Source organism: Phoca vitulina, unplaced genomic scaffold (genome assembly GCF_004348235.1).
Source record: "Phoca vitulina isolate PV1807 unplaced genomic scaffold, GSC_HSeal_1.0 scaffold14, whole genome shotgun sequence".
Classification (NCBI taxonomy): Eukaryota; Metazoa; Chordata; class Mammalia; order Carnivora; family Phocidae; genus Phoca; species Phoca vitulina.
In genome coordinates this window covers 17,755,553-17,783,386 of record NW_022589717.1, presented here as the reverse complement: position 1 = coordinate 17,783,386, position 27,834 = coordinate 17,755,553, and the positions used below count along the sequence as shown (strand labels likewise).

The window sequence follows — 27,834 nt, the reverse complement described above, 5'->3', positions numbered from 1 at the left end:
AAAAAATTTTCTGTACCATTATTATATTTTTATAACATCATTTTGTAGTTGTTCTAAGAACCTCACAGAGTATCTTAAAAGGCTTTATAATCCAATGCTTTTTACTGTAAATTCATTTAAAATATTTAGTATAGTTTTAGACAAAGATGTCTTTTCACATATGAGTATTTGTCACATGCTTTTTTTGTTTTAACTAATTTTTAAAAATTTCAGTTGCTAAATTTATTCAGCACATTCTTTTCAAGATTTTTCTTGAGAAATGCCTTTTTTGAATCAGGAAGAATCTAGTACTTTTTTTTTACATTTAAGATCTTACTCTGCTTAAATCTTGACTTTTTCCTTTGTGTGGTAGTATAGTTTTATAATCTCAGCTGTAATAGAAGAGGAAATATTGAAGGAAAAGAGAAGGGAGAAAACATTGAGTGTTTGTGTTATTTGATTTGTATATAAATTGTAGTATTTGATTTTGATGTAAGTAACTTGTATTGTTGTGACTGAAACCTCTGGAGATTGCTCTTGCTTCAGAACTGTTTCTTCAGAAAGTGGTAGACCGCTTACGAAGTTGGGATGATCCTTACATTCGTTGACAGCTCCTACTTCGTAGATTACTGAACGCAAATGTCAGGCAGCTATTTTCATTTACCCTTCTTTCCAAAGATATAAACTTTACCCACTTTACCCACTACCCCCAAGTTTACAGAAGGAGGAGAGAACTTTTATTTTGTCATTACAATGGAAAAGGGGGTTCAATATGACACTTGGCTTGGGAACTTTTAGAGAGCTAGAAGTCACCTCCAAACAGACAAGTGTAAGCTTGAATATTTCCGATCAACCTTAAGATATTTTACACAGCAGTGTATGAATCATTGAATTTGAAATGCCAATGAACTTTAAAGTTTTCTAGGAAATGGTAGTCATGTATCAATGTGAATTTCCTGATTTTGGTGACTAGATTGGGGTTATGTAGGGGAATGTCCTCGTTTGTAGGAAATAGATATTAAAACATACAGGGATGATGTGTGTGAAGTCAGTAACTTACTCTCAAGTGGTTCATGAAAAAAGTCCTTTATTGTGCATTTGCAACTTTTGAAGTTTGAGATAGTTTCAAAAAAGTATTTTGAAATACTGAAGAAGATTGGATTGCATTCTGTAATCATAAAAAAGTGAAGCTGACTGGTTGTGAGAGTCCAAAACTGAGTTAGCTACTGGATATTCTTTATTTCAGAAGTAATGGAGCTTTTCATTAAATTATGATTACTTAAGACAAAATTTTATATTTGGTTTTAGAAAACATTATACCTAGTGATCTTAGCATATTTTGATTTAATACATTGTAATTCCTCGATTTCTGGTTGAGAAAAAAATTTACCCGTGAAATTTACGGTAGTTTTCTTATTTAGAAGATTATCTTTAAAAATGTCAGTCATTATGATAAGTGTAATATATTTAAATTGGTCTTTAGTGATGAATCCAGATGACACATTTGAAGTATTAATTGATCAAATAGTTGTAAACCAAGGAAGCCTATTAGAAGATGTGGTTCCTCCTATTAATCCTCCCAAAGAAATTGAAGATCCCAGTGATAAAAAGCCTGATGAATGGGATGAAAGAGCAAAAATCCCAGATCCTTCTGCTGTCAAACCCGAAGACTGGTAAGTGAAGAATTCAGTAGCAAAACATTAGGTGATGTAATTCAGTAATGAGATATTCCATATAAGCGAAGTTTACAACCAGTGAAGCATACTCTTTTAAGCATTAAAATTACTTATTTTGACTATTTTGGGTGAAATACTTATCCAAAATAGATTTTGTAGGGGCACCTGGGTGGCTCAGTTGGTTAAGCTTCCAAATCTAGATTCTGGCTCGGGTTGTGATCTCAGGCATGTGAGATTGAGCCCCATGTCCAGCTCTGCTCTGGGTATGGAGTCTGCTTAAGATTCTGTCTCTACCTCTCTCTTTACCCCCACCCCCCAAAAACCAAACAAAATAGATTTTGTATATCCTTGCCTTTTAATTATCTTAATTTTCATTTTAATTAATATTTTAATTTTCTTGCCTTTTTCAATATTTTTTTTAATGTCTGGTGCTCTGTGTGTGTGTGTTGGGGGGTGGAATTCCATGAATCTAAAACACCAACACTTGACTTTTAATTCCTAGTTTGATCTTTATCATATATGTGTGTGCATATTTTATATAGTTAGTTTTTTCAGTTAATGATTACTGGGCTTGAAATAGCCATATGTTCAACATCTTATAAAACGATATAGGATTCACTCATATTAGATTGCTTAGCTGAGTATTTGTGTTGTTTTCATTCTATAGGATTATGAGTGTTTTCCTTAAAAGAAATGTATTCAGTTCCCGAGTTCCCATAGCTTTGAGTTCAGATGAGAGATACCTGTTAGCTCACCCTAACTCACCCGGTTCCTAGGAGGCAGGAAACTGAGAGTGGCTAGCTGACTGGTTCTGGCTCAGGCTCTCTCCTGTGGCTGGAGTTGGGCATTCATCTGAAGGTTTGACCCTGGCTATAAAGTGAGCATCTGCTTCACTTTATAACTGGCTTATGTGGCTGTTGTCAGGAAGTTTCAGTGCCTTGCCACTTGGGCCTCTCCTTATGTGCGGTCATGGCATGGAGGATGGCTCCACCAGAGGGAGTGACCACAGAGGGGGAGAGAGCACACCCACAGAAATTGTAACGGCTTTTGTAGCCTAATCTCAGAAGTGACCGGTCAGCACTTCAGCTGTATTCTGTCACACAGTCTAACCTTGTCTGGTACATTTGGGAGGGGTACTACACGAAGGCATAAATACTAAGTATGATTTTGTTTTTTATTTATTTATTTTTTAGAGGGCTGGGTAGGGGCAGAGGGAGAGGGAGAGAGAGAATCTTAAGCAGGCTCCACACCCAGCATGAATCTCACAACCCTGAGATCATGACCTGAGCCAAAATCCAGAGTTGGATGTTTAACCGACTGAGCCACCCAGGTGCCCCACTAAGTATGATTTTTTAAAGTTCTGTTCTTAGTTTACTAAGAGTTTTGTTTTTTTCCAAGATTGGGTGCTGGATTTTGTAAAGTACTTTTGTGCATCTGTTGATGACCATGTGGGTTTTGTCTCTTATTTTCTTAGTATGGTGTATTATATTGATTGATTTTCAATATTAGACTAACCTTGCAGTCCACCTGGTCAGCAAATATTGTCCTTTTTATATTTGCTGGATTTTCATTGCATGTTTTCTGTCAGATTTATCAAAGTGTAATTTTCATATAGGTTAATTCATTTATTTTAGATATACAGTTCTGTGTGTATTGACAGACATACACAATGATGTAACTACTACCACAATCATGATCTGGAATATTTCCGTCATCCCAAAAAGGTTCCTCATATCCTTTATAATCACTTCCTCCCACCCTTATGCCCTGCAACCGCTGATTTGATATCTGTCTTTTAGAGCTTTGCCTTTTCCAGAGTATCGTATAAAATGGAATCATATGGTATACAGCTTTTGTTTCTGGTTTCTTTCACTTAAATAATACTTTTTGAAATTCATCCATATTTTTGTTTATATAAGTGGTTAGTTTTGTTTTAGGGATTTATAGGGATTCATCATAATTTGTTTATCTAGTCACACATTGATGGAAATTCTGGTTGTTTCCAGTTTGGGGCAATTATGAATAAAGTGTTTATAAACACTTGTGGACAGGGCTTTGTGTGAACATAATTTTTCCTTTTTCTTGGGTAAATACCTAGGAGTGGGATTGCCAGATTATACAGTAAGTATATGTTTAAATTTCTAAGAAACTGTCAAACTTTTCCAAAGGGCTATACCATTTTGCATTCACACTAATATTAAGTAAGAGTTATAGATCTTATACATTTATGGCATTTGGTATTATCTGTTTTTTTATTGAGATGTAATTGACATATAACATTGTATTGGTTTAGGTGTACAACGTAATGACTTGATGTGTGTGTAAATTGCAAAATGATTAGCACATTAAGTATAATTGACATCCATTACCACACAGTTACAAATTTGTGTGTGTGTGCATGTGTGTGATGGGAACTTTTAAGGCCTACTCTCTTAGCAGCTTTCAAATATACAATACAGTATTATTAACTGTAGTCACCATGCTGTACATCACATCCCCAGGACTTATTTATTTTATAACTAGAGTTTGTACCTTTTGATCTTTTTTTTTAAGATTTTATTTATTTATTTCACAGAGAGAAAACAAGCAGGGGGAGTGGCAGGCAGAGGGAGAGGGAGAAGCAGGCTCCCTGCTGAGCAAGGAGGCCGATGTGGGGCTCAATCCCAGGACCCTGGGATCATGACCTGAGCCAAAGGCCGACCTGCCCAGTGACTGAGCCACCCAGGCGCCCCCTTTTTGATCTCTTGATACTGTTTTTTTGTTTTTGTTTTTCTTTGGCTATTCTAAAAGGTTTGTAGTGATCTCTAATGTCGTTTTGATTTGCATTTCCCTCATAACTAATTATGTCGAGCAACTTTTCACTCACTTCCCATTCATATCATTTCTTTGATCAAGTATTTTTTCAACTTTTTTGTTTTAATTGGGTTATTTTTTATGTTGAGTTATGGAAGCTCTTTATATTCTGGATACAGATATTATATTAGTTATCTATTGCTGTGTAACAAATTATCCCAAAACCTAGCAGCTTAAAACATTATCTCACAGTTTCTGTGATTCAGGAATCAGAACAGATTAGCTGGGTCTTCTGGCTCTGGGTTTCTCACAGGCTGCAATTAAGATGTCAGCTGAGACTGTAGTCATCTAAAGGCTCAACCGGGAGTGGATCCACTTTCAATCCCACTGAAGTGGGTTTTGGCAGGGTTCCGTTTCTCAGAGGACTGAATTGTCATTGTTGGACCGAGAGCCTCAATTCCTTGCTGGATGTTGGCCAGAGTCCTCTCTTGGTTCCTTGCAATCTAGGCCTCTCCATAGAGTAGCTCACAATATAGTAGCTCTCTTCGAGGAAGCGAAAGTGAGGGAAGAGAGAGTGCAGAGAAGATGGACGTCACAGTCCTTACTGCATTAACAGTGTCCTCCACAAATCCATATCTACCCAGAACCTATGATTATGACTTTATTTGGAATTAGGGTCTTTACAGATGTAATCAAATTAAGATGAGGTCATAACTGAATTAGGATCCAATGTGACTGGTGTTCTTAGAAGAAGAGAGAAATTTGGACAGATACACACAGGGAGAACAGCATGTGACCACTCAGGCAGAAATTGAAGTGATGCATCTATAAGCCAGGGGATGCCGAGTATTGGCAGCACCACTAGAAGCTAAGAAGCAAACTGCCCCTAGAGCCTTCAGAGAGAACACAGCCCTTTCAAAACTTTGACTTCTAGTCTCCAGAGTTCTGTCATTTTAAGGCTGTAGTTTGTGGTACTTTGTTACAGCACCTCAGGAAATTAATACATGGTCTTTTATAACTTAATCTTGGAAGTAACATCCCATCAGTACTTTCTGTTCATTAGTAGCAAGTTCTTAGGTCTGACCCACACTCAAGGAGAGGGGAGCACCCATGGGCATGAGTACCGGGAGGCAGGAGTCATGGGAAACTATTTCAGAAGCTGCCTGCCTCAGTCCGAGATGACTGCAGTCCTGGCCCGTTCTTTGATTCCAACCTGTCAGAGACCCTGAGCAGAGCACCCAGTAAGGGATGCAGATTCAGAAACTACAGTAGTAAACATTATTTTAAGCTCCTAAATTTTGGGGTTATGCAGCAATAGTCAATTAATACAGATATGCATCATGCAGATATTTCCTCTCACTCTGAGGGTTGTCCTAATTTTCTTTTTTTTAAAATATTTTATTTATTTATTTGACAGACAGTGAGACAGGGAATATAAGCAGGGGGGGTGGAAGAGGGAGAAGCAGGCTCTCCGCCGAGCAGGGAGCCCAGTGTGGGGCTCGATCCCAGGACCCTGGGATCATGACCTGAGCTGAAGGCAGACGCTTAACGACTGAGCCACCCAGGCGCCCCTGTCCTGATTTTCTTAACAGAGAACAGAGTTTTAAATTTTTATGGAGTTCAGTTTGTCAGTATTTGTCTTTGATGATTCATGATTTTAGTGTCTTACCTAAGAAATCTTTGCCCAAATGAATGTCACAAATATTTGCGCTTTTTTCTAGACAAATAATTTTGACTAAAACTCTGTTCTAAGTTAATTGTATGTAGTGTGAGATCTAAAACAAGATCAGTTTTTAAAAATATGGATGTCTAATTGTTTCAACACCTCTTGTCATCATTAATGTCTGTAATGATGTGTACTGATGACTCTTTCATTTCTAATATGGTAATTTGTGTTTTTTCTTGATGTGTCTAACTAGAGGTTTATCAATTAAAAAAAATTTTTTTTAAATTTTATTTATTTATTTGAGAGAGAGGGAGAGCCAGCAAGAGAGCACAAGCCGGAGGAGCAGTAGAGGGAGAGGGAGAAGCAGGCTCCCCGCAGAGCAGGGAGCCTGATGCAGGACTCGATCCCAGGACCCTGGGATCATGACCTGAGCCAAAGGCAGATGCTTAACCAAATGAGCCACCCAGGCGCCCTGAGGTTTATCAATTTTATTGATCTTTTTGAAGAACTGGCTTTTGTCTTAGTTTTTCCCCTCTATTGACCTTTTTAAAATTTTGCTATTTACTTTCTTCTTCTTATTTTGAAGCAAATTATTGCTTCTTTTTTTCGGCCTAATTTATTAAATTAGAAAATCTCTTCTGATAGAAGTAGCTGTAAATTTTCTCTAGACACTGCTTTAGCTATGTTTCACAAATATGTATCATTTATAAGAACATTCAGTTCATACTGTTTTCTAATTTCATTAGTAATTTTTTCTTTGATCTATGTGTTTTTAAATGTGTTGCTTTGGTAGCATTTATTTGGGATTTCCCAGATATAATTCTCATTTTGACTCCCAATTTTTAATTCTATTGTCAGAAAATTTACAAATGTTAATTACATCAGTGTGGTTGAAAGCTTCTATATATTTACTGGTTTTCAGTCTGTTTTCTTACTGAGAGAAGAATATTAAAATCTTTAACTATGGTGATGGATTTGTCTATGTCTCCTTTGAGTTCTGTTAGTTTTTGCTTCATGTATTTTGAAGATCTGTTACTACATCTTTTTGCAGTATTTCATGACCTCTTGAGGAACTAATCACTTTATTATTATAGAATAATATCCTTCTTTATAAACTCTTGTAATACTCTGTCTTGACATCTGCTTTAGTCTCATACTGAGTCAACAGTCCTGCTTTCTTTTAAATCATGTTTCCATTGAATATTATTTTCCATTGTTTACCTGTAACCTATATATGCCTTTATTTTTTTTAATTTTATTTTATTATGTTATGTTAATCACTATACATTACATCGTTAGTTTTTGATGTAGTGTTCCATGATTCATTGTTTGCATATAACACCCAGTGCTCCATTCAATACATGCCCTCTTTAATACCCATCACCAGGAGAACCCATCCCCCCACTCCCCTCCCCTCTAGAACCCTCAGTTTGTTTCTCAGAGTCCATAGTCTCTCATGGTTCGTCTCTCCCTCCGATTTCCCCTCCTTCATTTTTTTTTACATATTTTATTATTTATTTGACAGAGAGAGACACAGCGAGAGAGGGAACACAAGCAGGGGGAGTGGGAGAAGGAGAAACGGGCTTCCCGCGGAGCAGGGAGCCTGATGTGGGGCTCGATCCCAAGACCCCGGGATCATGACCTGAGCCAAAGGCAGACGCTTAACGACTGAGCCACCCAGGCACCCCATCCCCCCCTTCATTTTTCCCTTCCTACTATCTTTTCTTTTTTTTTTTTTTTAACATATAATGTATTATTTGTTTCAGAGGTACAGGTCTGTGACTCATCAGTCTTACACAATTCACAGCGCTCACCATAACAATACCCTCCCCAATGTCTATCACCCAGCCACCCCATCCCTCCCACCCCCCCACCACTCCAGCAACCCTCAGTTTGTTTCCTGAGATTAAGAATTCCTCATATCAGTGATATCATATGATACATGTCTTTCTCTGATTGACTTATTTTGCTCAGCATAATACCCTCTAGTTCCATCCACGTTGTTGCAAATGGCAAGATTTCGGGTTTTTTGATGGCTATTCCATTGTATATATATATTTGTATATATATACCACATCTTCTTTATCCATTCATCTGTTGATGGACATCTTGGCTCTTTCCACAGTTTGGCTATTGTGGACACTGCTCCTATAAACATCGGGGTGCACGTACCCCTTTGGATCCCTACATTTGTATCTTTGGGGTAAATACCCAGTAGTGCAATTGCTGGGTGGTATGGTAGCTCTATTTTCAACTTTTTGAGGAACCTCCATACTGTTTTCCAGAGTGGCTGCACCAGCTTGCATTCCCACCAACAGTGTAGGAGGGTTCCCCTTTCTCCGCATCCCCGCCAACATCTGTCATTTCCTGACTTAATTTTAGCCATTCTGACTGGTGTGAGGTGCTCATTGAGGTTTTGATTTGGATTTCCCTGATGCTGAGCGATGTTGAGCACTTTTTCATGGGCCATTTGGATGTCTTCTTTGGAAAAATGTCTGTTCATGTCTTCTGCCCATTTCTTGACTGGATGATTTGTTCTTTGGGTGTTGAGTTTGACAAGTTCTTTATAGATTTTGGATACTAGCCCTTTATCTGATATGTCATTTGCAAATATCTTCTCCCATTTTGTCAGTTGTCTTTTGGTTTTGTCGACTGTTTCCTTTGCTGTGCAAAAGCTTTTTATCTTGATGAAGTCCCAATAGTTCATTTTTGCCCTTGCTTCCCTTGCCTTTGGCGATGTTTCTAGGAAGAAGTTGCTGCGGCTGAGGTCAAAGAGGTTGCTGCCTGTGTTCTCCTTTAGGATTTTGATGGACTCCTGTCTCACATTTAGGTCTTTCATCCATTTTGAGTTTATTTTTGTGTGTGGTGTAAGGAAATGGTCCAGTTTCATTCTTCTGCATGTGGCTGTCCAATTTTCCCAACACCATTTGTTGAAGAGACTGTCTTTTTTCCATTGGACATTCTTTCCTGCTTTGTCAAAGATTAGTTGACCATAGAGTTGAGGGTCCATTTCTGGGCTCTCTATTCTGTTCCATTGGTCTATGTGTCTGTTTTTGTGCCAGTACCGTACTCTCTTGATGATTACAGCTATAGCTTTATTTTTAAAGTGATTTTTCAGTAGGCAATTTATATGTGGTCTTGTTTTTTAAGTGGAGTGTTTTAAACCATCTACATTTAATGTAATTATTAATATGGTTGGATATAAACTGTACTTGTTTTCTTCCTACTTGTTTTCTGTTTGTCCCATATATTCTGTACTTGAAAATATTTTTTCCTGAATTTTTTTAGATGGAGTTATTTTATTTTATTTTTTAGTCTTCTATTTTTTCTTTCCTATTGGCATACTACCTTTTCCTCTGTGGTTTATTATTTTAGTGTTGCTCTAGGGTTTACAATATGCATCTCTAACTTATTTCAGTCTACTGTCATTATACCTCTTTATGTCTATGTTAATCTTATAAGGGTCTTATATTTTCCTCCTTCCATCCTTCATGCATTATCATACCTTTACTTCCTCTGTCTGTACTATGAAGGCCACACATATTTATTCTTCCATCACTATCTTTTAATCAGACAGTTATTAGGAGAAAAGTTCTTTTATTTATTATTTAGTTAGCGTTTCTGATACTCTTGTGTAGATAAACATTTTTGTCTGTTGTTTTCCCTCTTCCTGATAAACTTCTCTTAACACATTGTGGTACATGTGTGCTGTCATTGAATCCTCTCAACTTTTAATTATCTGAAAATTTATTTTACCTTAATTTTTGAAGGATGTTTTCACTATTGAATTGTAAGTTGATAGTTATTTTAAAACAATCATTTTTTTTAAAAGATTTTATTTATTTATTTGACAGAGAGAGACACAGTGAGAGAGGGAACACAAGCAGGGGGAATGGGAGAGGGAGAAGCAGGCTTCCCGCTGAGCAGAGAGCCCGATGCGGGGCTCGATCCCAGGACCCTGAGATCATGACCTGAGCCGAAGGCAGACGCCTAATGACTGAGCCACCCAGGCGCCCCTAAAACAATCATTTCTTGAGTTGTCTTGAGGCTTATATTGTTTCTGATATGTCAGTTGTTATTCTCATCCTTTTACTCCTTGACCTAATATGTAATTTTTTCCTGTTTGGTTTTAAGATTCACTGTTACTGTTTTCAACAATTTGGTTTTGTTGTGCCTTGGGTGTGTGTGAGTGTGTGTGTGTGTGTGTGTGTGTGTGTGTGTGTGTGTGTGTGTTTGCCTTGCTTTTGAGCTTTTTGGGATGTGGCTGTGTAGTTTGTATCAAATTTGGGTTATAGTTGGCCATTATTTCTTTGAATATATGTTCCTTCCCATCTCTTTTTTTGGGACACCACATAAATGTATGTTAGACTGCTTTATAGTTTTTCACAGGTCACTTAGGATCAATTCATTTTTTAGAATCAATTTTTTTCTCTCTGCTTCATTTTGGAAAATGTCTACTCCTATTTCTTTAAGTTCTTGCTTGTTTGTAAACATTGGGGTTACTACCTACTCAGAAATAGAGTAAGTAGTACTGGATAACCAAAGATGTTTACTTGTTAACTCTCTTGTAGATAAAGAGAGATACTGATTACTAATAAAAATGTCTTTGCTTTCAAGCAAATAGTATGATAGGGAAGCAGGTTTTACAAGGTAGGAAGAACAGTATGATTTTTAAAAAAATTAATAAAAAGTCACTTAATGCATAACTTTAATGAATTCATACTTTCAGAAAGGGTAGGACTACATCTCTCCATGTGGATTTTCTTACATTGTTTCATATTTGTTTACCCAAAAAGAGTAAGGCTGAGACATAAGTTTGGCCTTAAATGAGATAAACTGCTTATAATAACCTCTTTCTGATTGGTGATACATGTTAGAATTTGTTTCATAAACTGCTAAAAGAAATGTTCCCTTAAATTTTAAACTCTAGTTACTTGGAGCTCTGACAGACTCCAGATGACACTGATATCAGGCAAGTACAAGTCTTTACATATAGAGAGTCGATTATTTGAGTTTATTTTGTTATTTAGGTTTGTTTGAAAAATCATAATGTAACCTTTTGTTTAAAATTTCTACTTTCCTATAAAGATGAAGTTCTATTCAGTACTTACTATGATTATGTTTATATACTTAAGAATTTGTTTTCTAAGTGTTATTTTTTTAATGAAAATACAAAATTACTAGAATTAAATATGGTGAGTTAAAAAAATAATATCGGAGTAGGGAAGACATTTCCAAATACGATGTAAAATTGAAGAATCATAAAAGAATTATCAATAAATTTCAACTACATGAAAATAAATTATTTGAATATGGCAGAAAAAAACCCCACCTACCATAAACTATATCAAAAAATACATGAGAAACTGGAAAAAATATTTTCAATTCATATAGCTGACAGAGAGATAATTTTGTATTAGTTCCTAATATATTCCAGGATATTCATTATAGCATTATTTGTAATAGTACATTTTTGGGAACACTAAATGTCCCTCAACAGTAATTGGGTTAAATAAATTATGGTATATCCACAAATTAGAAAACTGTACAACTGTTAATAACTGTATATAAAACAGCTTGTAAAGCTGTCTTGGCACATAGTGGGCTCCCAATATGTGTTTGTTGATGAATGAATGAGTGTTTAAGTGAACAAAAGCGATGTTGAACATACTCTGTGTAGAAAGCTATCATTTGTGTTTAAAAAAAAGAATATATACAAATATGTGTGTATGCATGGATCACAGCAGGGAACATATACAAGAAAGTGACAAGTTAGCAGAAGATTTTGGTGGACGAGAGGTGGGGGAGGTAGTAGGCACAAAGACAGAAGGGTAGGAGATGTCTTTTGGTATCTTCTGAATTTTGTAACATATGCATTTTTAAACCTTTTGAATAATTAATACTTGGCACAAAATACTGTATTTGCAGGGATGAAAGTGAACCTGCCCAAATAGAAGATTTAAGTGTTATTAAACCTGATGGCTGGCTTGATGATGAACCAAAATTTATTCCAGATCCTAATGCTGAAAAACCTGATGACTGGTAAACATTCTTCATCCTCACATGTCAATCTCATACATTTCTTGCTTTTTGTTACTATTTCATATGACTGACAGGAGAAACTTGAGGTTACTATAAATGTGTAGATACACATTTTCATCTGTGGAACTTTTATGTTGAATTTTTTCCTAATTTCCTAAGGAATGAAGACATGGATGGAGAATGGGAGGCACCTCGTATTTCTAATCCAGCATGTCGAATTGGGTGTGGTGAGTGGACACCTCCCCTGATAGATAACCCCAAATACAAAGGAGTGTGGAGACCTGCAATGATAGATAATCCTAACTACCAGGTAATAACCACTTCTTACAATTGCATAGTAAAGTTTAAAGTGCTGTGATAATTCTAGTTTTGATAATGTTATGTTAACTTTTAGAAATTTGATTTGTAATAGTATGCATTAACTATCGTAAGAAGTCAAAGAAAATAGACTCCAACTAATTTATATTTAAAAAGTAAAGTATTCTTGGGGCACCTGGCTGGCTCAGTCCATAGAGTATGCAACTTTTGATCCCTGCATTCTGAGTGCAAGCCCCACGTTGGGCCTAGAGTTTACTTTAAAAAAAAATAGTAAAGTATTCTTTATGTAATTTTCTGGGGGAATAATATTAAGAACTAAAGATGAGACACTTCATACTGTATTTTTCCCTGGTAATTGATGATCACTCTGGAATCAAGTTCTATTTTAGAATTAAACATAAGAAATGAGTTCTGATCAGGAGACCTCACATTGTACATTTTAGTAATTAATTCCTGTGTTTAATTAATGTGCTCCTTATTTTCTGGTGTTATTAAACTTTGGATTTTTTAAAATATGAATTAGATACCTTTTGAGTGTACCTAGATTTTTGGGTAGAAATCTCTAGGTTATCCATTTAACCCTGTAGTTTTATCTAATTATTCATTGACATTTTCTAATATTTATTATATGGATGCAGTTATATATTCCAGTTGTTTACTATAGTTTTTTTTTCATTGCATTTATCACAGAGTGTTTATTTTGGTAACGTCTTTGTTGAATGTCTGTCTCCCTCATTACTTTAAATTTAATCAAGGAACCATGTCTCTCTTGATCATCACTCTGTCCCTAGCATCTGGCGTAGTGCCTGGTACAGAATAGACATATATGATGGAGGAATGAATGAGTAATCATATTGTCAAATTTTTTTGATTTGATTGAGTTTAATCATTTAAGATCTAATGGAACTTTTATGTTGAATTTTTTTCTGAGGTTCAGCCATGACTGATAATTGATGTCCATCATGGGTATATGTTAAAAGGAGTGGCTTCCCCTCTGCCTTCAGCTCAGGTCATGATCTCAGGGTCCTGGTATTGAGCCCTGCATGGGGCTCCCTGCTCAGTGAGGAGTCTGCTTCGCCCTCTCCCTTTGCCCCTCCCTGCTACTTGTGCATGTTCTCTCTCTCTCTCTCTCAAATAAATAAATAAAAGTGCATTATAAAAAAAATTAAAAAAATAAAAGGAATGGCTTCATATTTACCATACAGTGCTCTCTCTGATTTGTGTAATTTTAATGACTTCTTGCCTTGAATAACTTTACTAAATGTAAAAAAACTTGTCTAAAATAGTATCACTTACTTGTGAAATTTAGTTACTCAAGTTTCTGTGTGTGTTGGGTTTTCACTTTGCCTATTTTTGCAGTTTAAAGTCAGTTTTATTCATAGGGAACATTGTGTACAGAATGAGAAGAACCAAGTTTTTATTTCCAGTGACTTGCTAATGAGTTAATATCAGTTAATGCTTTCTTTTTTCTCCAATTAGTACTGCTGATTTCATTCAACAACAATGACTTCTTCTTTTTTTTTTTTTTTTTGAGAGAGAGAGAGACGGAAGGGGCAGAGGGAGAAGGAAAGAGAGAATCTCAAGCAGGCTCCACGCCCAGCATGGAGCCCAACATGGGGCTCATCTCCCATCTCTGAGATCATGATCTGAGCCGAAATCAAGAGTTGGACACTTAACTAAGCCACCCAGGCGCTCCATCCACAACAATGACTTCTTGAATAGCATTTATAATGGGATTATTTTATTTGAAAGTGTCTTTAAATTATTTTTTTCTTTATTATTTTTTCCAGGGAATCTGGAGTCCTCGAAAAATTCCTAATCCAGATTATTTTGAAGATGATCATCCATTTCTTCTGACTTCTTTCTGTGCTCTTGGTTTAGAGCTTTGGTCTATGACCTCTGATATCTACTTTGATAATTTTATTATCTGTTCAGAAAAGGAAATAGCAGATCGCTGGGCTGCAGATGGTTGGGGAGTGAAGATAATGGTAGCAAATGCTAACGAGGTACAGTATTTACCATAGAGTAGTCATAGGACTTCATCCTGGTTATGGGTTATACAAATGGCCCTTAAGAGGTAAATAAATATGCAATAATTAGTAAATGTACTTAAATAAATTTGTCGATAAAATATTTAGCCTTACTATATTATGATACAACTTCATCTTGAACTGTATAATGAACTATATATATGTGTATGTCTTCATTAAATTATGATAGCATAATGGGATTTAATTGCCTACTTGCTATTTATAAGGAGACTACTTAATATCCTGGTCACCTTGTTAATTCACGGCTTAAGTGGTTAACAGTAATGTAAATATTATTCTTTACTCATTTTAATTATTTTTCACTTAGAGGAGTACAGCGGATTTTAAAACTTATTATTATTAAATTGTGTTCCATTATTTTTTTACTCAAATCTTAACACTGTTTAGAAATACTAAGCTAAATATTTCAACAGAATGCATCTTGGAGAATGTATCTTTAAAATCAATTACTGTAAAGGAAAATACCTTACATTTGGTTTCTTTGGACATTAGCAAATACTATCAAAAGAGTAGGTAAAGGGGTTTTCATTTTGAAACTTTTTAAATTTTTGAAACATTTAATGATTTTAGATTTCATTTTAATGAGAGAAGCTGTTTCCTCACACAGGTTGTGTGTGAAATTTGTTAATAAAAAAAAGAAAACACAGTAATTCCCAGGTTCTTTAAAAGTACAGAACCAAAATGAGTTATCGAGCATTTATACTTCTAAATGAAGGAGATAATACATCCATAAAGAGTAGTTCTATCCTTAAGCTTACCAAAAAAATAAAATTGTCATAATTCTTGCTGATAGGTTAGTGATTCTACCTATGTAGTAACACATCTTCTACTACAAAGTCTCAAACAATGATACATGCTAATAGAATTTAAACTCTACAGTGGATAAGATGGGAAAATAAAATATTTTTAGCCTACAAGTTCATCACTCCTTAATATAAAACACCTATCTAAAATAAGCTGTTTTTTTGTAGGTGGTATTTCCTAAAAAATGTTTATAAAATCTGAATTTCATTTTTGTGCTTACTTCTTCTATAGCCTGGTATATTTAAACAGTTAGTGGTAGCTGCTGAAGAGCGCCCATGGCTTTGGCTCATTTATCTTGTGACTGCAGGGCTTCCAATAGCATTAATTGCTTCATTTTGTTGGCCAAGAAAAGTCAAGGTAAAGAAATTGAATTTCCTTCAACTTAAAATAAGTCTGTTAGTGTTTAGGAGTTCTATTGAGCAAGTGATTCTTTTTTTTTTTTTTTTTTTAATTTAAATTCAGTTAATATATAATGTATATTAGTTTCAGAGGTAGAGGTTAGTGACTCATCTGTCTTATATAATTCCCAGTGCTCATTACATCATGTGACCTCCTTCATGTCCATCAGCCAGTAAACCCATCCCTCTACCCCCTACCCCTCCAGCAACCCTTAGTTAGTTTCCTATGATTAAGAGTCTCTTACGGTTTGTCTCCCTCTCTGATTTCATCTTATTTTATTTTTTCCTCTCTTCCTCTATGATCTTCTGCATTGTTTCTTCAATTCCACATATCAGTAAGATCATATGATAATTGTCTTTCTCTGATTGACTTATTTCGCTTAGCATAATACCCTCTAGTTCAATCCACGTCATTGCAAATGGCCAGATTTCATTTTTTGATGGCTGAGTAGTATTCCATTGTGTGTGTGTGTGTGTGTGTATATATATCTTCTTTATCCATTTACTTGTCGATGGACATCTGGGCTCTTTCCATAGTTTTGCTGTTGTGGACATTGCTGCTGTAAACATTGGGGTGCAGGTGCCCCTTCAGATCACTACATTTGTATCTTTGGGGTAAATACCCAGTAGTACAATTGCTGGGTCATAGGGTAGCTCTATTTTCAACTTTTTGAGGAATCTCCATACTGTTTTCCAGTGGCAAGTGGCAGCACCAGCTTGTGTTCCCACCCACAGTGTAGGATGGTTCCCCTTTCTCTGCATCCTTGCCAACATCTGTCATTTCCTGACTTGTTAATTTTAGCCATTCTGACTGGTGTGATGTAGTATCTCATTGTGGTTTTGGGATTTGTATTTTCCAGATGCCGAGTAATGTTGAACATTTTTTCATGTGTTTTTTGGCCATTGGGATGTCTTCTTTGGAGAAATGTCTGCTCATACCTTCTGCCCATTTCTTGATTGGATGATTTGTTCTTTGGGTGTTGAGTTTGACAAGTTCTTTATAGATTTTGGATACTAGCCCTTTATCTGATATGTCATTTGCAAATATCTTCTCCCATTCTGTTGGTTGTCTTTTGGTTTTGTCAACTGTTTATTTTGCTGTGCAAAAGCTTTTTATCTTGATGAAGTCCCAATAGTTCATTTTTGCCCTTGCTTCCCTTGCCTTTGGAGACATGTCTAGCAAGAAGTTGCTGCGGCCAAGGTCACACAGGTTGCTGTCTGTGTTCTCCTCTAGGATTTTGATGGATTCCTATCTCACATTTAGGTCTTTCATCCATTTTGAGTCTATTTTTGTGTATGGTGTAAGGAAATGGTCCAGTTTCATTCTTCTGCATGTGGCTGTCCAATTTTCCCAACACCATTTGTTGAAGAGACTGTCCTTTTTTTTTTTTTTTAAGATTTTATTTATTTGACAGAGAGACACAGTGAGAGAGGGAACACAAGCAGGGGGAGTGGAAGAGGGAGAAGCAGGCTTCCCGCTGGGCAGGGAGCCCGATGTGGGGATCAGTCCCAGGACCCTGGGATCATGACCTGAGCCAAAGGCAGACACTTAACGACTGAGCCACTCAGGCGCCTGAAGAGACTGTCTTTTTTCCCATTGGATATTCTTTCCTGCTTTGTCGAAGATTAGTTGACCATAGAGTTGAGGGTCCATTTCTGGGCTCTTTGTTCTGTTCCATTGATCTATGTGTCTGTTTTTGTGCCAGTACCATGCTGTCTTGATGATTACAGCTTTGTAATAGGGCTTGAAGGCTGGAATTGTGATGCCACCAGCTTTGGTTTTCTTTTTCAACAATCCTTTGGCTATTCGGGGTCTTTTCTGATTCCATACAAATTTTAGGATTATTTGTCCCAGCTCTGTGAAAAAAGTTGATGGTATTTTGATTGGGATTGCATTGAATGTATAGATTGCTCTAGGTAGCATAGACATTTTAACAATATTTGTTCTTCCAATCCATGAGCATGGAATGTTTCTGCATTTCTTTGAGTCTTCCTCAGTTTCTTTCATGCATGGTCTATAGTTTTCTGAGTACAGATCCTTTGTGTCTTTGGTTAGGTTTATTCCTAGGTATCTATGGTTTTGGGTGCAGTTGTAAATGGGATCGACTCCTTAATTTCTCTTTCTTCTGTCTCATTGTTAGTGTATAGAAATGTAACTGGGGGTGCCTGGGTGGCTCAGTTGTTAAACGTCTGCCTTTGGCTCAGGTCATGATCCCAGGGTTCTGGGATTGAGCCCCGCATCGGGCTCCCTGCTCAGTGGGAAGCCTGCTTCTCCTTCTCCCACTCCCCCTGCTTGTGTTCCCTCTCTCGCTGTGTCTCTCTCTGTCAAATAAATAAAATCTTAAAAAAAAAAAAAAAGAAATGTAGCTGATTTCTGTGCAGTGATTTTATATCCTGCCACTTTGCTGAATTCCTATATGAGTTCTAGCAATTTCGGGGTGGAGTCTTTTGGGTTTTCCACATAGAGTATCATGTCATCTGTGAAGAGTGAGAGTTCGACTTCTTTGCCAATTCAGATGCCTTTTATTTCTTTCTGTTTTTTGATTGCTGAGGCTAGGATTTCTAGTACTATATTGAATAGCAGTGGTGATAGTGGACATCCATTCCATGTTCTTGACCTTTAAGGGAAAGGCTCTCAGTTTTTCCCTATTGAGAATGAAACTTGCTGTGGGTTTTTCATAGATGGCTTTTATGATATTGAACTATGTTCCCTCTATCCCTACACCGTAAAAAGTTTTAATCAAGAAATGATGCTGTACTTTGTCAAATGCTTTCTTTTTTTTTTTAAAGATTTTATTTATTTATTTATTTGAGAGAGAGAGAGAGAGAGAGAAACAGCATGAGAGGGGATAGGGTCAGAGGGAGAAGCAGGCTCCCCACCGAGCCGGGAGCCCGATGCGGGACTCGATCCCAGGACTCCGGGATCATGACCTGAGCCGAAGGCAGTCGCTTAACCAACTGAGCCACCCAGGCGCCCTGTCAAATACTTTCTCTGCATCTATTGAGAGGATCATATGTTCTTTTTCTTTCTTCTATTAATGTAGTGTATCACATTGATTGATTTGTGGATGTTGAACCACCCTTGCAGCCCAGGAATAAATCCCACTTGGTCGTGGTGAATAATCCTTTTAATGTACTGTTTGATCCTATTGGCTAGTATTTTAGTGAGAATTTTTGCATCCTTGTTCATCAGGGATATTGGTCTGTAACTCTGCTTTTTGGTGGGGTCTTTGTCTGGTTTTGGGATCAAAGTAACGCTGGCCTCAGAGAAAGAGTTTGGAAGTTTTCCTTCCATTTTTATTTTTTTGAAACAGCTTCAGAAGAATAGGTATTAATTCCTTAAATGTTTGGTAGAATTCTCCTGGGAAGCCTTCTGGCCCTGGACTTTTGTTTGTTGGGAGATTTTTGATTACTGCCTCAATTTTCTTGCTGGTTATGGGTCTGTTCAGGTTTTCTATTTCTTTCTGTTTCTGTTTTGGTAGTTTACACATCTCTAGGAATGCATCCAATTTCTTCCAGGTGCTTAATTTGTTGGCATATAATTACTCATAATATGTTCTTATAATTGTTTGTATTTCTTTGGTGTTGTTTGTGATCTCTCCTCTTTCATTCATGATTTTATTTATTTGGGTCCTTTCTCTTTTCTTTTTGATAAGTTTGGCCAGGGGTTTATCAATCTTTTGTTTAATTTTTAAAATTTAATTTAATTTATTTTATTTTATTTATTTGAGACAGAGAGAGTGAGCAAGAGAGAGAGCATGAGTGGGGTGGAGGGGGAGAGGGAGAAGCAGACTCCCCACTGAGCAGGGAGCCCAACGCACGGCTTGATCCCAGGGCCCTGGGATTATGACCTCAGCCGAAGGCAGACACTTAACTCACTGAGCCACCCAGGTGCCCAATCTTAGTAATTCTTTCAGAGAACCAGCTCCTAGTTTCGTTGATCTGTTCTACTATTCTTTTTGTTTCTATTCCATTGATTTCTTCTCTAATCTTTATTAATGCTCTTCTTCTCCTGGGTTTATGCTTTATTTGCTGTTCTTTCTCCAGCTCCTTTAGGTATAAGGTAAGGTTGTGTATTTGAGACCTTTCTTGTTTCTTGAGAAAGGCTTGTAGTGCTATATACTTCCCTCTTAGGACCACCTTTGCTGCATTCTGAAGGTTTTGAACATTTGTGTTTTCATTTTCATTTGTTTCCATGAATTTTTTTTTAAAAGATTTTATTTATTTATTTGACAGAGAGAGATACAGCAAGAGAAGGAACACAAGCAGTGGGAGTGGGAGAAGGAGAAGCAGGCTTCCCGCTGAGCAGGGAACCTGATGTGAGGCTCGATCCCAGGACTCTGGGATCATGACCTGAGCCGAAGGCAGATGCTTAACGACTGAGCCCCCCAGGTGCCCATGTTTCCGTGAATTTTTTAAAATCCTTCTTTAATTTCATGGTTGGCCCGTTCATTCTTTAGTAGGATGCTCTTTAGTCTCCAGGTATTTGAGTTCTTCCCAAATTTCCTCTTGTGATTGAGTTCCAGTTTCAAAGCATTGTGGTCTGATAATATGCAGGGAATAATCTCAATCTTTTGGTAATGGTTGAGACCTGATTTGTGACCCAGCATGTGATCTATTTTGGAGAATGTTCCATGCACAATCAAGATGAATGTGTATTCTATTGCTTTAGGGTGGAATGCTCTGAATATATCTGTGAAGTCCATCTGGTCCAGTGTGTCATTCAAAGTCCTTGTTTCCTTGTTGATTTTCTGCTTAGATGATCTGTCCACTGCAATGAGTGGGATGTTTAAGTCCCCTACTATTATTGGATTATTATCGATGTGTTTCTTTGATTTTGTTATTAATTGGCTTACGTAATTGGCTGCCTCCCATGTTAGGGGCATAAGTATTTACAATTGTTAGATCTTCTTGTTGGATAGACCCTTTAATTAATGATATAGTGTCCTTCCTCATCTCTTATTACAGTCTTCGATTTCAAATCTAATTTGTCGGGGTGCCTGGGTGGCTCAGTCGGTTAAGTGTTTGCCTTCAGCTCAGGTTGTGATCCCAGGGTCCTGGGATTGAGCCCCATGTCGGGCTCCCTGCTCAACAGGGAGTCTGCTTCTCCCTCTCCCTCTGCCGCTTCCCCTGCTTGGGTTCTCTCTCTCTCTGTGAAATAAATAAATAAAATCTTTAAAAAAATAAAATCTAATTTGTCTGTTATAAGGATTGCTGCCCCAGCTTTCTTTTGATGTCCATTAGCATGAAAATTGATTTTCCACCCCCTCACTTTCAATCTGGAGGTGTCTTTGGGTCTAAAATGAGTCTCTTGCAGACAGCATATCATTGGGTCTTGTTTTTTAATCCAGTCTGATACCCTGTGTCTTTTGATTGGGGCATTTAGCCCATTTACATTCAGGGTAACTATTGAAAGATATGAATTTAGTGCCATTGTATTGCCTGTAAGGTGACTGTTACTGTATATTGTCTGTGTTCCTTTCTGGTCTATGTTGCTTTTAGGCTCTCTCTTTGCTTAGAGGACCCCTTTCAGTATTTCTTGTAGGGCTGGTTTGGTGATCACAAATTCTTTTACTTTCTGTTTGTCCTGGAAGCTTTTTATCTCTCCTCCTATTTTGAAAGACATCCTTGCTGTTTAAAGTATTCTTAGGTGCATATTTTTCTCATTTAGCACCCTGAATATGTCATGTCAGTCTTTTCTGGCCTGCCAGGTCTCTGTGGATAGGTCTGAGCAAGTGCTTCTTAAAAGCCATAAGCTAAATTTCCTATAAGTTTTTATTGCTGATTCACTGTGTTTGATATCAGTTATTGCAAAAAAAAAAAAAACCCAAAACTTAAAAAATAGAGCTTTGCTTTTACTAAAAATAGCTTATGTTAAACTACTACAGAAAAAATATGAAGATTCAGAGTATAAAAAAACTGACATATGTAAACCACAAACAAAGGGAGCACTAGAGCAAGAAGTGAAGGAAAAGAAAGCTGCCCTGGAGAAACCAGTAGATTTGGAAGAAGAAGAGAAGCAAAGTGATGGTGAAACTCTTGAAACTCCTGAAAAAGGTAGGATAATGACAGGTAGGTAGGTAGCCAGCCAAAGGTAGGATAGTGATAGTGAGTTACAGTGGGGACCCTGGGCAAAGCTCCTAAAAAGAGCACATGATCTGGTAAACACTAGCTGTTGCACTTGATTATTGTCAAATATCTGCCATCTGAATCCCCATGAGTCCATGACCGTGGCAGAGGGGAGTAATGGCCCCTGCCTGGATGCTGTACCCTGAGCAGTCGTCCTGCTTACAGTTCTTGTTTTCTAGGAAGAGAGAGGTTTAAGAGCAGGTGTGAACCCCATGTGTCGTAGCTGTTTGCAGGGGCTTTTCTTGTCCACAAGAATGTAGATGAGATGGGAGGCCAGACAGCACAGCCTCTGTAGGAGAGGAATAGGTTTAAAATTCACACCCAGTCTTTTAGTAAAAGGCTGTTGTTCATCAGATAGTTTATCATATCGAAAGAATAATTTAATGGCCCAAAAGGACTGCTGCGTCATATGTCCCCTTCCCACCCTATACTAAACTCATCAACATGTTCGAACTGAAGAACTGAGGCTTTTTGGTGGGTCTCCATTGAGACTTGCTTACACTCATCTAGGTATTAATAAACTGTCACTATTTGCCAGGTGTCTCAAGTCAGGCTCCAGACTGAGCCCCTTACAACTTAAATTATGTCTTGAGCACTGTTTTTAACTTAATAATTGATGAAACAGTTGACTTAAAAATTATACTCTCAAAAAAATACACACAGATGTATATTTACATATGTACGTGTCCATATGTATACACATATACACATATATATTTGCTTTTCATATTACATGTAGACTGAATGCTTAAGAATTTCTTAAACCTCTCTTCCCTCAAATATGATGATTTATGTATAAAATGTTGTAAAATAATGAATATTTGCAATTAATTTTTTAGAAATTTCTCATGATAGAAATTGCTTTTAAATATTGGAATTTAAATAAATCCCCTTGTTGTATTTAATACTTCTCAGTAGCAAAATTCTAATTCAGGTCTTTGCCTGTAATAAAAATCTGTATTCTAGAAGAGGAAGGTGAACCTGAGGAAAAGAGTGAAGAAGAAATTGAAATCATAGAAGGACAAGAAGAGGGTAATAAATCAAATAAGTCTGGATCAGAGGATGAGGTAAGCAACTCTTTAACAGAAAATAAACTAGATTTTGTGTACGATTGTTATCCATAAAAATTATTTTAACAAAGCAGTCTGGTTTATAGAGAATTTTTTCAAGGTCCTACTGTACAAAAATTGGCCATATTTCTCCAAGCTTTCATAAGAGCCTCCATATTATTTTTAAAAGGTATCCATAAAGAAGGTCAGAAAATACTATAATTTATATCATCTTAATGCCTGATGAGAAACAGTATAAAGTAAGCCTGGGGTTTGCAAAATAGAGCTGCATCTGTAAAAAATTATGACTTTGTTAGTCTGTTGAAAATTATTATAAATAGACCATTTGAATATTTAAAAGGTAATTCTGTTTATTACAAGACAGTTTTCTTTATACCCATTATAAAAACATTCTCATGGTCTGAATAATTTATTGTCACATTTTGTAATATTTCATTCATTGGGTAGTTGAGTAGTATCTGCCTGATAGGGTGTTTTTTTCTGAAATCTTTAATAAACTAGTTTTCCCATTAACTTGGTATGTCTACCCCTTTCTGCATCCTGATATATAACAGAACTTTCTACAGTGCCTGTTTTTAGTCTGTTATTCTGGAACCAAATGCCATCCAGGATATGATTCAGAACCAGAGCTTTCTCTTTTTACCCAGCATGTTTTCTTTATCTGCTAGCCTTAGGAGCTATGTGACCTTACCCCAGTCACCCTACTCAGCACCCTCTAGGCAGTGCTAGGCAGGGGAAAATCACAGTTTCGCCTGGCCTCTTGCATATGATGATGTAACCTTGCTGTTTTGTCTCTTTGAAGAAATCTCTCACATAAATTTGTTTTATTGTTATTGTTTGTTTTCTAAAGCCTATTCAGTACATATACTTAGGTACTGGTCTTAATGCCTTGTGAGTTCTTAAAGGAACTTTGGGGGAACCTTAGTATGAATATCCACATTAGAGGAAGCTGGGTGAAGATAATTTCTTCCAGGACAGAGTTTTAAACAGTCATTGTCTCACCTGTCACTCTGAATAACAGTACTTACAGTCATTCAGTTGAATATGTGTCTGGTTATATTTTGCTTCACAAAACATTTTATGTACCTTTAAAAATATTTTAATTCTGTCTTTGTCTTTTAAAAATCTTCTTATATGTCAGGGGGCTAAAATAAGCCAACTTTTATATAGTATGACCTTGAAAAATAATTATAACTATTTTGTATAATACCATATAATACCTTCATTATTTTATTTTGTTACACAAGTTTAATTTACATGTGAGTGCTTATTGGATAAGGAAAGAAAAAACCCAAACTATAAATTTGATGTTTCCCTTCCCTCTCTCCTAATTTTCTCAAAGTACTGTGTGTCATAAGTTCTGAAAAAGTTTCTGCGAATCTAGCTCAGCAGTCCATTACTTATAGAACTATCGTGATGAAGTTAGTGCTTAATATCCCACAATGAAAAGATCATATAGCCTTTAATTAGCTATGACATTGAGATTAAATTCCAAATGATAAAATCATGAATTGAGTTGTTAGCAGTATTCCTTGTCAGAGGACTTTGATAAGCAGAGTTATTCCAAAAATGTAATCATGCCAAAGGGTGAACAAATTAAAACATGTTAACTTATGTACACATTTTTGATCAGCTTCATGAATTAAAGAACACATATAAGGTAGCATTTGTTAGAACACGTATTTTTGAGAATAAGAAATTTAGTATTTACCCATTGTATGAAAACAACCATCTGCATCATTCTTCCTTCTAGATGAAAGAAGCAGATGAGAGCACGGGATCTGGAGATGGGCCAGTGAAGTCCGTACGCAAGAGAAGAGTACGAAAGGAATAAACTCTATTCAAGTATTTTTAATTCCTGAGCGAGATATTTGGCATTCTAACATCAGTGTGCTAGAGCCGAACTTGAGTCAATCTGCACGTTTCTAATATCTAGCAATGTTATTCTTTCAGACATTTATTTTAGTCTTTCTTTTCAGGAAAAAAACAAACAAACTTTGAAGTTACCTGGTCTTTGAATTTAGAATAAAGGAGTGGCACGTTACTTATCCGATTTAAGAGATTACTATCATTAGAAGTTACCGAGTTTTAAAAGTTGGAGAAAGTTTTGGTTTGTACAGAGCAAAATAATATGCAGCAGCTTTCCTGCTGTTGGAAAATCAGTTACTAGAATTTCCTCTTAAACGGCTATATGACGCTATAACGGTAGTTCTATAATAAAAATGAGAGTGTGTTCTGTTGTTCAGAGCTAAACACAATAAAGTTGCTGTATGGTTGTTTGATTCTGTCCACAGTTGAAAGTGTTGTATGTGGCCCCCATTTGCCTGGTTGTGTCAAATTACAGTTAGGGTCTGTTGTTCACTCAAATTATAGATTCCTTTGAAGAGGTGCTTTGTTGACAGGTCAACAAAACAGAAATGTCTTAAGTGTCATTCATAGAATCACTGGTTAATAGTGCTGCATATTTTACATTTGAATGCAAAGATAATAGGTTCATCAAAATATAATGGTGTACAGATACTTTTTAAGCCTTTATAATTGTTTTATGCCAGAACGGCTTACCCTACTTAGAAGATTGCTTATGCATAAAAATTTAAACATTTTTCCTTCTTTAAACTACACCCTCTTTAAAAGGTAAATTATTGAGGGGGGAGCTTTAAATTATTTTCTTTTTTCTGGTCATTAAGAGATTCTAATAGCGAATAGATATCAATCATCCTGCTTTGTATTTTTATCTTGCTTTTTTCCTGACAAATTCAAATCTATTTTAAGGCTGTTATCTAGCTTCAAAGCTGCCTCTAAGGTAGATAGTAGATATTGCTCCTCTTTTTAAAGTAGTTACCAGAAATCACAGAACTACATTAGAGTGGAGCTGTGTCATTCCATTTAAAATATCTTTAAGAACTTTTTATGTTTGGGTAACAGGTTAGGCCCTTCGCAAGGGGATCCGAATCTTTGAGACCATGGAACTACTTTAATACTATCGAGGGAACTTTACACTAGTTGGGTAATATTTTGGATTTCTTCATGTACATATACACCCCAACCCTCGGCAAGCTCCGACTCAGTTCCCACATGGCCCGCTCCCCAGTCAGACAGAGCGCACGTATAAGGAAAATGAGACTCTCGCTTCTCTTTTTACTAAAGTTAAGACAAACAGCCAGTAATACTATTCATTCCTTATCTCAGAGAGTGAATTGAAAATAAGTGCTTTATTCTCATTGCCGTGTACTGACTTTCATAAACTGGTGGTGGAAAATCTTAATAGTTAACCATAGTTTGTGTTTATTTAATACTAACCAAACTTGACACATCTTGCAAGGACTCCCTTTCTTGCTTTGTATTTGGAATATTCCCAATGAACTAGACATACTGAGTGATTCTAGAGGAGAATGTTTCTGAAAGTAAACTACTTCAGGAGAGAAATCCTTAATTTTATGGAAACCTTCTTGCCTGACAAGTGTCTTGTATGTGAACATTTTTTCCTAAAGATTTATTAAAGCTTTTTTTACTTTCTTGGTTGCAGATTCATTTTAAAGTGAGTGGTTAAACTCCATGAGCTTGCAGTGGTAGAATCTGGGCAACCCGTTTTGCCAGCTCCCTGCTCCTTCCTGTGGGGATACCCGCTGTGGGTGTATTACGGCTGATAGGTTTAACCAAAACTTAAACTTTTATATAAATATGTGTGCTAGATCCATGCAGTCGATAAAGCATAGAGTCTTCCTTGATAGCAAGATGGCTTTTTCCTTTTACCACCCTATTCTGACTTTGTTTAAAATGACTTAAATTTTATCCTTTTCTCTAATAAAGGAGAAAAAGAAGTGTATTTTGCTTTTATTTTAGTTGGCCTTTTTAGAGGCTTTTCAACTTGACCAGGCTAATGAGCTTCCTTTTTCTTCAGTATCTTTTTAAGATAGCCTCGCTTCCATTCATCGCTTCTCTAGGAAGACACATATTACTAGGATCATAGCCTTTTTGAAGTGTCAGGGCACATTTGCAAGAGACACAGGATGGAACTGCCTATATGTTACAATTAACCACTAGCAGTGAATTTAATGTATCTTAGAAATTTAGAACAGTAATCCAGAAATGGTTTTTTATAGTATTGTGACTATGTTTTGACTTTAGCAGGATTTAGGGATGAACTATCACATGGCTCATATCAGATAACTACTTCAGTCTCTTATGTAAATGAATAATAGCATTTCTACATAAATTTTAATAATCTCATCCCAAATTTTAGCTCCCATGCATTCTCGTAGTATGACAGCTGTGAGGAGTTTCGAAAAGAAAATCCTTAATCTGACATGTCAGATGACGTAGGCTGATGAGAGAGAAAATGTATTTGAGAATGCATTTGGAGTTTGTCTCTGGAAATGGAAATGCATGGAGGAGCAATGGTAGTTTTAGGGAAGGTAGGCAATAGGATGATTGGATCTTTTAACACCTAGCATAGTATCTTACCACATAGTTGGTTTTTGTTCAGTGAATACACTTTTATGTTCTTTGTAAAATTTGGGAATATTCTCAAGTTTTGATAACTTAAACATTTGGTAAGCCATCTATAAATAATATATAAAATCTAAAATACAGTAAATACATTATACAAGTGATTTGATGTAATACTTTAGCTTCTGTCATCACTCCTCTCCATCCACCTCCATTATAAGGTAAATTCAATCCTAAGGCCAACCTAAAGTTCTTGTTATGGTAAATTTGTGTTTAAATGCCATGAAGTCTCTATGATTTAAGAGAAATAAACTGCAGTTTTGTTTTTCAGCCAGAGTAGCTAAGAGGCTGTTAAGTCATTCTCTCTACCAATTCTTAAACAAACTTGAATGTAATCACATTTTCTGTTCCTTCATGATTTGCAAGCGGTCTTAACTAATCTCTTGGTCTTCGCTGGTA

The 27,834-nt window shown here is 36.4% G+C and overlaps 1 protein-coding gene across 1 annotated transcript in view; it reads left to right on the top strand.

Annotated features, from left to right (window-relative positions):
- CLGN (calmegin) overlaps positions 1 to 25,226 on the top strand; it is a 59,737-nt gene extending 34,511 nt beyond the window's left edge. The window contains exons 8-15 of the mRNA XM_032412884.1: positions 1,463 to 1,652; positions 12,043 to 12,156; positions 12,316 to 12,466; positions 14,265 to 14,480; positions 15,561 to 15,686; positions 21,616 to 21,784; positions 22,823 to 22,923; positions 24,680 to 25,226. Coding sequence (XP_032268775.1) covers positions 1,463 to 1,652; positions 12,043 to 12,156; positions 12,316 to 12,466; positions 14,265 to 14,480; positions 15,561 to 15,686; positions 21,616 to 21,784; positions 22,823 to 22,923; positions 24,680 to 24,760 — 1,148 coding nt within the window. The 3' untranslated portion in view covers positions 24,761 to 25,226. The remainder of the gene's footprint in view (positions 1 to 1,462; positions 1,653 to 12,042; positions 12,157 to 12,315; positions 12,467 to 14,264; positions 14,481 to 15,560; positions 15,687 to 21,615; positions 21,785 to 22,822; positions 22,924 to 24,679) is intronic.
- The last annotated feature ends 2,608 nt before the right edge of the window (positions 25,227 to 27,834 follow it).